The 10,968-nt window shown below is 43.8% G+C and overlaps 1 protein-coding gene across 1 annotated transcript; it reads right to left on the bottom strand.

Moving 5' to 3' along the window:
- Positions 1 to 2,182: 2,182 nt before the first annotated feature.
- SLC35E1 (solute carrier family 35 member E1) lies at positions 2,183 to 9,319 on the bottom strand. Its single transcript, XM_055804342.1, has 6 exons — positions 8,904 to 9,319; positions 7,954 to 8,024; positions 7,422 to 7,559; positions 6,608 to 6,733; positions 5,872 to 6,117; positions 2,183 to 5,418 (listed from the first exon to the last, which is right to left on the bottom strand). The coding sequence occupies exons 1-6, from the start codon at positions 9,286 to 9,288 to the stop codon at positions 5,185 to 5,187; spliced, it is 1,200 nt and encodes a 399-aa protein (XP_055660317.1). The 5' UTR covers positions 9,289 to 9,319; the 3' UTR covers positions 2,183 to 5,184.
- Positions 9,320 to 10,968: the final 1,649 nt, after the last annotated feature.

The following is a 10,968-nucleotide window of genomic DNA, read 5'->3' as shown; positions in this document are numbered from 1 at the left end:
ACTTGCTTTCTTTCAGTGACTTATTTCTTCATGCAGTTAAAACAATAACATCCAAATAATTTCTGGTTCTTAACTCACCCGATCCTCCATTATTTTTCAAAGTGAGATTAAAAATACAGCACATTCATATACCTTCTGGATTCAGGAAAGCATTCCTTCAAAAGCGAGGCACTGATCTGGTCATGTTCACATCCAACTTGAGCTACAAGGCATGGCTGAAATCGCTTAATTCCTACTTACACGATTCAAAAAACCTCAAAAAAACCCACCACGCTTCAAGACCATTTATATGAGAACTAGACATGAAAACTCAAAGCAGGGCTCAAACAATTTTGAGGTCTTTTAATATTTTAGGAAAACTGAATCTACAAGTGGAAGTGATTATCTGGGAATCATGAGGCCAAAAGCAAACCGAATATCCTAAGGCTCACCTGGAGCTGTAATCACCATCTTAAATTTCAAGCATTAAATTACAATTCACAGGATTTCCACTCACACAGGTAACTCACAGACAGCCTCACAAAAAGGCATAACTTTTTATTCTTAACAAGACAAACCATGAAGACCCTACTATATTATCTACAGGATATAAAACCTCAGAAAGATGGATGCTTCCATGTATCCAAATAACAAAGGCTGGGCGGATGGGGTGGGGGAAGAATCAAATACAAACTGACAATTCTGCATCACTCTACAGTCCTGGAATTAACACAGATGCCAGGAGACCAGATGAAGTTCAAATCTCAGCTTATACTCAAAAAAGTATGAAACTTTTCAAAATTCCTTCTGCCACCTTTTGTGCCAACACACACGTCACTGCTTTGCACACTGGAGCCCCAGAGTCACCACTCAGGCTGCCATGTTTCTCAGAACGCAGTGACTGCTTATCCACAAAATGCTCCAAATGCTAGAGTTACCTGACAGAGATGTCTGCTAAAAACCACCTGAGCACCTGATTTGTTTCAGACAGGACAAAGTCCCAAGTACCTGGAAGTCACCAGTGCAGTTTCTTCCTGTCGGCCCGTAAGGGATCCCAGATCAGCAGCATCAGCTACAGGCCGGAGGGGCGTGTCACAGGCAATCCGGCTGAGTAACATCCAGAACTTCACAGAATGACAGCAGAAATAAGAACAGGAAAATAATACAAAAGTGTTCATTTGCTTAAGTGCCAGATTTCATACAGTAAGGAGTGCATTTTTTATGATTTTGTTTTGTTTTTTAAAACCACCCATATTCACATATATTTATAGAGTACCAACATAAACCCCCCAAAAAAGACAGGCAGTGACCGCCACCTGCGTATTTTGCGCTTGTGTATCTACATACTGTGATTCTATCATACACCTATTGTCTCAGGATTAACAAATTTTACTTGTCTTTACCACCACCACCAAGATATTTCAGCATTACTTTTAACAGCTTACAACATGGTTCAGAAAAGGAAGCCTTAGAAAAACAAAACTTTCCCTTTATTTGTATTGCACCTTTTTCACAAAGAGCTACACGGCAGAAGTTTCTTCTGCTGCAAAATGCTACATCAGAAAAATATGAGTTTGAACACAGATTAGAAAGAAAAGGTCTTGAGCTTCAGGAATCATCATAAGTTGATCCCAAATTACCATTTTTACAAATCACTGTACACCTACAAAGCCCAAGTATTGCCTCAATTTTATTTAGCAATCATTTATTTAAAAAACACAAGCGTTTTACCAGGTGATAAAGATGCTCCAATTACTACTGGGTACTAAAATTGAATCTGCCAGGGAAATACTTTGAAGATCTATTGAAAGAGCACCGAATACTCTATGAAGCTATCAACAGAAACCCCACAGGCAGTGGGGAGAGGTTGGTTTCCCTCACCCTGGTATTTCTACAACTATCCAGGACTGTTTTGGGAAGAATTTCTCCCATTCTGTGAAGTATTTATACACATTAGAAATGCGTAATGGAAATCAAAACACTCCTAAGGATACCAGCGACTGGTGTTAGGACACCGAAATTGGCGTAGTTTCAGTCTACGTAACCACCTGGTAAGGTATCACACCCACACAGCAAAACATTAATCCGGTTTCTCATGAGTGGTCATTACTAATAATGCATGGCACTCCCAAAGCTTCCTGCAAGTAAAAAACTCCAACCAACCCCCTTCATTCCGAGTTAATAACGGGGTCATTATACATGATTTTCTAGATATGCCCTTTTTATTCCAGTGTTTCCATACTTTCTACAACTTATGTACATAGTTAAATACGTCATTAATTTACAAACCATGTTAAAACAAATGCTTCACCTTGCCAAACAAGATCTTGCCAGCAGTCCAAGATTAAAATATATATTACAACAGTATCAGAAACTTCCTTTACCTGAATGTGGGCAATATTGCTTAAGGACTCGAATTCACATACTCAGCAAAACCACCTCTTGTAACTGGTTCACCTAACCGTTTTAATTGTATGTTCTACCAGACAAAATGATCCCTGTTGACCACAGACCTGAACTATAGGAGCACAAACACCATACCAGGGAGTCTCCAGGGAAAAGATTCACTCTCCAGGCTCTAAATGGACAATATCCTTGTTTTGGGTCAGTCCCTTTTTGCTCTGCAAATACAGTAGTTTTGTTTCAGAGACACAGCGAGGCCACAAGCCCAGACCAGAATTTGGGACAAGGTATTTTTAACAGAAAACTCTCACCTGCTTCTGTACTCTTGACAGAAGAAGCTGAGCTAAAGACTTGCCACAGCAAGTGCGCAGTGCAAACTTTCTCTGAAAACAGTTGCAAAAAAGATCTGGTTATGTTCTCTAAAATGAAATAATCTAAATATATTTAATAAAGCCTCTGATCTGTGAATAAAGTATGAGGCGCTTTATTACAAGTAATGGTTCAAGTTGTATGGGGATGGTACAGCAGCAGACATAACAGAAGATGTGGAGATGAACTCCTAGTACACCTGCACATCCCTGGGGCCCCCACTGCTACTTTTTTCTGGTATGTCACCCCCCTGAGAAGTAAGGAAGAACCATTTCCATTTTCTCAATGGCACAAAGACCACAATGAAGCGTTTGCACCTAGCTCCCTCTGAAAGCAGTTGGGCAAACTTCAGCCCCACTTAAAAATATTAGCCTAAATACCTCATCCTCAAATCAGTCCTTTGCAGAGCCAGAACCTAATGCAAATCCAGAGTTCACACAATCCTTTTTACATGTATGTAAAAGCACTTACATGGTGGGAAGTGAGACTTAGAAATACACATTTTGCAATTCCCCATATTAAAAAGAAATAATTACACATAAATTAATACTGGAATGGGCAAAAGACATTTCATCTGAAAGAACGCTTTTCCTCATTACCTTGTTCTTGTTAACCTGGGTTAGGAAATACTTTATGTAGAATTTCTAAACTAAAAGTCCAAGTTCTAAGCTAGCACTAACAGATTCAATTCCAGGCAAGTCAAGGAAGTTCTGCTCACAAACATTAGCAGCATAAAGCATTAGCAACGTAAACCTATCTCTGAAGTTTCAGAAAGACCATTTCCTCTTTTGGACCGTAAGGTGGAAGGCAGTCTACATCACTACCTCCACAGTCAGCCAAAAGATTAAGATCAGGTTGACTTTGCACTTGAAAATAAATTATTTATTATCCGGAAAGGAGCCAAATCATCACCTCACATCATGGAAATGGTCATTTTTAAAGCAATAAATAAGCGGAGGGAGTGTTCTGTACCACACCCTAAATGTTGTCATGGGTGTGTAATACCTCTCTAGTAAAAATGTAATACTTACACTATCAGAAGTCTCACTGTACAACAGCTTTTCTGTTAAGGAAAGAAAGCCCCTAAAATCTTCTTTTGCCAAATAAAAATCTGGCTCAGTGAAACCCAAGTTCAACTGGTTTCATTCCTTTCATGCACAGATGTGGTATCTGATGCACAACAATCAATGTGTCTAGAATTAAGTACATTCGTTTATACTAACAGAATCGGTTCTTCTTAATCATCAATTATCTATTTACTGCTGATTCAAATATTTTTTTCTTAACAATTTACTATTCAAGCTAGGGGAGTTGCAGGAACAGAGCAGGATACACAATTTAACTTTGGCAGGAAGTGGAACTCGGGCTAAATGCACACAGCAACTCCAGCAGCAGTAATTAAGAAACTTAAAACACCAATTAGAGGCTAAAAAGACAGACAAGAAACAATGAAGAATGATGGCTACTCAAATTAATGCGTTCATAATAAATGATTCATGTAAGAAAGCATAATATATGCACAGAACTGAGAAGAAAACACCTTAAACATTTCAATTTTGAAAGTAACAAAAGACTTTTGTAAGAACAGGTGTGAAGCAAGTAAAAAAAAAAATCTTATTCCAAACACTTTATTTGTGGAGGTGTGTTCTTTCTGCATTGCCAAGGAAGAGCAATGTCCGAAGTTAGAGGACTACGTTATTCAGAAGACAATTATGATCTTTGGCTCTGTTTGTTATCTACAGTGACTGGGACAACAGTGATTTTAGGAAATTCTGTTTCTCTGTGCCTCAAGTACGCTTCTTGCAGAGCTCAATCTTCCTACTGTCTACTCTTTCAGAAACCTGTCTGCTTTGTCACCAAAAACTAAAGGCATAGGCACAAAAGCAGTTAATACCCACATGAAGTTTCATTGGTGCTCAAGATGAATTCAGGTCTACCTATCTGCAACTGATGCGTGTAAGTCAAATTATCAGACAGACAAATCCTGATAACCAGAAGTTTCACTTCTTTCTGAAAGTTTCATTAAAAGCAAGGATCGTTACAACATGAGAAAACAAATTAAAGGTAGTGTCACCAGCCTGGAAACAAAATACTGGCCAGAATTTAGCTGCCAAAAGACTCATCAGTTGACAGGACTCTGAAAAGGAGCAGTAACAGCAGTGACGATCACTCTGAAGTTACGTACGTGCATTTCACCAGAATCTCTGTACAAGAGCTACACTGTGCATTTGGTTCCAGTGTCAGATCTAGTGGTTTCATGTTTAAAGGTCTGCTTAGCAGAAGTTGAAGGTCTGTACCGCTTCCACTACACATGCATCTTCCCTTCCACAAAAACTGTACAATAAAATGGCTTTACATTCATGGATGTACTAAAAGTTTCTGATAATGTTGGGGACACTTTGATATCACAGTCTATACCTGTTTGCCAGGATTCTATATATCAAAACGATTTAAGTTGTAGGTAGTTGGGTAGTTTTGCCGATTATACTGGAAGTGATCTGTTAAGATACTGGTTCGACCGTACTGATAGTCTCCATGTTGTGCAAATGCCGTAAGTCCATTCTGAGACTTTTCAGGAGCGTTTCGGTGATGGTCCAAATTCACAAGGTCTGCAGTTGTAACGGGAAGTAGCTGCTTCTTTGCTTCTTGATTTGCATCATATTTTGTCTAGGAAATAAATAAATAAATAAATAATGTTTTTCTTTGGTATCACCTAACATACTCATACACCTAGAAAAAAGCATAATAGCTTTACAATTACACCACTATCTATGCCTGTTAGAGTCTTACTTTAGTGGCTTCTAACAAAAACCTCATTCCCCTCACGTGGCAAATCAGTAAGCTGCTCTTTTGCTCAAGAGGTGTGCGTTACTTCCCAATCTTCATTTTTCAAGCAGATATTAAGATCAAAATTTAAGCTTGTTAGAATCCTAACAGCTGGTCTGACCCAGGCACCCACGTACTCCACTTATATGTACCTCCTCTGCAATGAAGCCTTATGCACTCTACATGTTTGTTCTGCCAGCTGTTAACTTCTTGTACAAAAAATAATTCAAAACTACTGGACTGTTTCAAGTGAGCGTCCTGAATAAACAAACAGCCCCCCCCCCAACCCCTTACCTTGTTATATAAGAAGACCCCCAAGATAGCTGTCATCATTCCAAGGACATTGGTGCTCGTAACCGGATTGCGAAGCATTATAAGGGACACCGTGATGACCATGATTCTTTTTGTGGCGTTTGCGACAGAGTAACTTAGCGGGCTGATCAGATTAAGAATACTGAAGGCAATGACATTCTGGGCAAAATTACAGAATCCACTGATTATAAGCAGCATCAAGGTCCATGACCAATGAGACATCGTGCTCTGTCATAAAGACAAACATTACAAGAAAAAAAATTATCTCAGGTCTCAGATAAGAATGCAAATACAATGAGTCACTTCTTACCTGCCATTAATGGGAAGAACATCTGCAACTTCACTCTAAAGATGCACGCAAGTATGTTACATTATGCAACTACCAACTCTGAGAAAACATCTCTCTGCGTATTTGTAACACACGTTCTGGGTGCATTTGTTCTGTCACCAGCCACTAACTCCTGAGATTTACATGCACACACTACCTCTCCTAGCCCTGACATGAATTCTCACAATGAACGCTACGTTTATTTTTTTTATATAATTTTGTGAAACAATTTGCATGTATTGCACAACAGTTCCTTCCACGCTGACAAGAAACTACACTGAAACACTTCAGCACACTTTTCTGGTTGGGTGGTGGTGTTTGTTGATTTGTTGGTTTTATTTTCTCCTTTCTTTCTTAATAGCAAACAAGTTTCCCAAATACGACACTTACCAAGTCATTCTCTACTAAGAAGGAAGAAAGATCTACCAACACCCACGTTGGGATCATGAAGAATACAGCATGGCACCCAAGTATGTTCAGCAACCGAAGGTGATGTATTCGGGAATCTCTTAATACCTGACAAAACACATTATTAAATAGCCTTTCTTCAGCTACTGCCCACGTTATCAGCAGAGATTCAGGAGCTGTCTAAAGCTGTTACTGTTAAATAATAGATAAATTATGAAAATAAGTAAATACCATTATAGTATGACTTTCCTATAAGGACAACCAAAGAAAAACAGATGTCCATTTGAAAAACAATGGTTTCTTGAGTGGTGACTCTTAGTATTAACAAGATAACAACACATATAAGATGTTCTATAAACCAGAAATAATTTTGTAACTAAACAGATTCTGGACATACATTTTGTTTCTAGGATTTCAAGGCAAGCTCAGTGTTGACACTAACTCACTACAGAGAAAGGATTTGATACAAGATACATTAAAAGCTTTCAAATGAGCTGCTGAATTTAAGCACTTATTGAATTGTCAGCGGAAAAAAACATCTATGCTGAGGAGTAAAGAAAACTGAGTTCTGCCCGATTTTCAGTATAACAGCTTCAACAGGTAGGATTTGCTGTAGAGAACAGGCATACAAAATAGCCAACCATTACTTTGGGCTCCTTTGACTATAAAGTCAACTTTAAAAAGTAAATATGTATATGTGTACTGGAAAAGACATATTAAAGTATTTTTAGCATACCAAGTCCTGCTAAAGGATGATGCTACTAATCAACATTATGAACAGCAAAACTATTATTACCTTCTTTGAGAAGATGTTCTGAAGTGAAAAACACAGAGTAGCAGCAAGTGCACTGATGAGTCCCCACATGTCAAAAGAAAGTTCCGTGACTGTGGCCAGCAGGACACCAGTAATTATGGGGATCAGAGACAAGTACACCTGAAAGGAATACAGAATAGTAGCTTACGCCTTCTAAGAACTTTCATTTCAACTGAGTTTATATATATTACTATTTGGGGAAGAAAGGAGAAAGAAGAATAAAGCAACAAAACCAGGGAGCAATTTTTATGCTATTGTAGTTGGAGAAAGTTTAAGCAACTACAATACACGCTATAACAACTCCAGCACATCAGAGAGCATCACCTTGCTCAACATTCAGATGTGTTTTCTTTACGTTCACGATAAAAGGAATAAGAATTTGTAAAGTCTGTGTAATCTAACTTCAATCACAAAATTCACCCAGCTAACCAAAGTCCAAGCTTTCCTGACCCCAGCCAGCAGAGCACACCACGGACACCACCAAGAAAAGGAACCTCAGCAAACCTGTCCGCACCTTCGTCGTCTGCTTTTCCTTCATTATGATCCGCGAAAGAAGAACCACCCATATTGGCATCGTCGCTTTTACTGAGAAAGGAAAGAAAATGTTGGTGGAGATGCAAAGCTTGGGCCAACTCCATCAACCACCGTCAGCAGAGGGTGAGTGCTGGGGAGGTAGGAGGGGCTCAGGTCTGGTCCCACCAGAGCCATAACCTCAGCCCACGCTGGGTTGTTCCTCCTCACCACTGTGCTGGGTGCTTAGACAAACACTGGCCAATTCTCGGTGCTGCACCAGGCACCCACATGAGCACGCGGTGGGGCACAGCACATCATGCCGGGCGCCCACAGAAGCACACGCTGGGCTTCAGGTCACTGCACTGGGCACTGGTACAAGCATGTACCGGGGAACGAGACACTGCACTGGGCACCCATATGAGCATGCAACAGGGACCAGGACACCGCACTGGGCATGTATAGGAGCACACAGCAGAGACTGGGACACTGCACTGAGTGCTTGTATGAGCACACAGCAGAAACTGGAAAACTGCACTGGGCACACGTAGGAGCACACAGTGGAGACTGAGACACTGTATTGGGCACCTGTATGAGCACACAGTAGGGACTGAGACACCGCACTGGGCACATGTACAAGCACGCAGGGGGGACTGGGAGACCGTGTTGGGCACTTGTATGAGCACACACTGAGCTTCAGGTCACTGTACTGGGCCCCCGTACAAGCCAACACTGGGCCCCAGACCATTGCACCGGCCACCAGTCCGAGCACACAGCGGGGACCAGGACACCGCACCGGCCACCCATACGAGCCCACACTGGGCTTCAGCTCTCTGCACCGGGACCCTAGACGAGCCCAACCGGCGCTGGGCCAATCCCCGCCCGGGCACCTGCAGGAGCACACGCCGGGCATAAGGCCGTCCGTGTCCCCCCCCCCCCCTCCACGGGCCTCACCTGTGTGCGCGTAGGAGACCGGGACCCGCCAGAGGGAAACGTGCGCGGAGACGGAGGCGAAGTACTTGCCGAAGGCGAGCGGCAGGATGTAGCGGGGATAGGCGCGGGGCGGCAGCTGGGCCGGGCCGGCGGGCGGCACCCGCCAGGCGCGCAGCAGAGGCGGCAGGAGCCCGCACAGCCCCAGGATGTGGAAGAGCGAGACGGTAACGGGCCGCGGGAAGCCGCCCAGCAGCAGCTTGTTCACCACGTTCCCGCCGGCGCTCAGCCCGTACCAGGCCAGGCAAAGCGCCGACACCCGCGCCCCCTCCCGCAGCGCCGGCCCGCGGCCCCCCCGCCCCGGCACCGCCCCGGCGCCCGCCGCCGCCGCCGCCAGCGGGGCCGCCATAGCTGCCTGCGCCGCCCGGCCGCCGCAACGTCACCGCCGCCAACGCGACGCTTCCCGAGGCGGGGCCCCGCCCCCTACTCCGTGCCTACGGGTGCCGGCAGCCGCCGCCGCGCGTCACTTCCGCCGAGCCGCCCTGGCGGGAAGGGCCGTTGAGGGGTCGCCCCGCACTCCCGCCCCGTGTCCCCCTACTCCACCGCCACCCCGGGCCCACCGGTGGGAGCGAGAGCTCCGGCAGAGCCACGGGCCTCTCGCCCCGGCGCCAGAGCACGGGTTCCCCTCAGCCCGAGCCTGTCAGCTTCGTGAGGCGGGACCCCCCCTCCCCCGCGGCAGTGCTGCTGCCTGAGGGGGTGCTGCGGGGACCAGGTCCAGCCTGCGGGGGCGGGGGGTAGCCCAGGCGAGAGCTCGGGGTACGAGAAGCACAAAAGTCGCTTTTGCTGATCTGGGGCTCCAGCACAAGCGTGCTCCGAAGCAGCAGGCAGGCCTGAAGGGCAGCGCGGCACCCGAAGCCTGCCTCAGGAAACCGAAAGGGCAGTCGGCACAGTGACCGAGCAAAGGTTACATACCCCAAGGCAGTGAGACAATTGTTCCTGACCTTTAAAACTAACTCAAGGAATGTGGAAGGCTGGCATATTAAAAAGTGGGCAAGTACCTGTCAAGGCAGGAGGGGGTTCTCATCCATGTGCTCTGTCAAAAGATATTTCTGCATCATTAATGTACCTATAAAAACATGCACTTTAGGTAATGGCAATTCCTGAAAGATCTGCAGGTGAGCCACTTCATGTCATCCACTGACAGGAAAGAGATGGCAGTGTATTAAAATCAAGATTTTTAGGATTAGAATAATAAATTTTGGAAGGTGGGTAGGAAAAACCAGTAGCAGAGAAACTGAGTTCATGCAAAAATGAGAGTACACAGCAGATATGCACACGGTAAACTTCATTCGAACTTGTTTACAAAATTGACAAAAAAAATCATCACCTTGTAAACTTATTCACATTTGTTGGAGCTCACAGAACCGGTTATAGCAGCATGCTGAAATAAAGATTGTCAAGCCTCTTCTCACCCTGGATGACATCCAAGTGAGTCGACCCTTACAGCAGAAACAAACTCGGTATGGAACAAGATTTAAAGCTTACATTGTAAGTGAATTTCTCTAGTGATTTTGTACCACTAGGGAAAGGGCTGGGTCTAATACCTGACGCTCCCTCAAGCCAAGGGAGCACCAGCATGGTCAGTTTGCTACCAAGAGCTGGATGTAATTTGAAAGCAGTGATGAACTTAGGGCATCACCTCACCGAGTGTGGTCCACAAGGGCCATTGATTGCATAAGAAATGTAAGCAGTGGAGAAAAAAATGGGTAATACTTTGTCATTTCCTGAAATTTGCCCTATATTCGAAGGCTTCAAAAGAGCACAGACCCTGTTCCTAAATAAGACCATTCAGGGAAAGAGGAAGAAGGGGCAAGGGGAGACAAGAAGCACAATATTTTTTACATAAACAAAATCCAAGTTTTCCAAAATGACCAGCTTTTTAGCCCTCTACCATCAAAACTACCTTTCTGAACCGCAAGACAGTAGCTTTCCCCAGCTCTAAAACACACTGCTTGACCTCATCAGCTGCAGAAGGACAAAATGGAAGTAAACTGAAAATATACTTGGAAACATTTTTGGTAACCACTTT

This window comes from Falco peregrinus, chromosome 5, assembly GCF_023634155.1.
Source record: "Falco peregrinus isolate bFalPer1 chromosome 5, bFalPer1.pri, whole genome shotgun sequence".
NCBI lineage: Eukaryota > Metazoa > Chordata > Aves > Falconiformes > Falconidae > Falco > Falco peregrinus.
Note: the sequence above shows the minus strand (reverse complement) of the source record. Positions and strands in the feature narration are given on the sequence as shown.

What these genes read in the sequence shown, in the direction of transcription:
- SLC35E1 (XM_055804342.1), bottom strand. Translation starts at nt 9,288, where the DNA reads ATGGCGGCCCCGCTGGCGGCGGCGGCGGCGGGCGCCGGGGCGGTGCCG. An exon ending in GGTCTCCTACGCGCACACAG is followed by an intron (nt 8,025 to 8,903) that starts GTGAGGCCCGTG and finishes TTCCTTTCTCAG; the next exon opens with TAAAAGCGACGATGCCAATA. An exon ending in GGGTCTTCTTATATAACAAG is followed by an intron (nt 5,419 to 5,871) that starts GTAAGGGGTTGG and finishes TTTATTTCCTAG; the next exon opens with ACAAAATATGATGCAAATCA.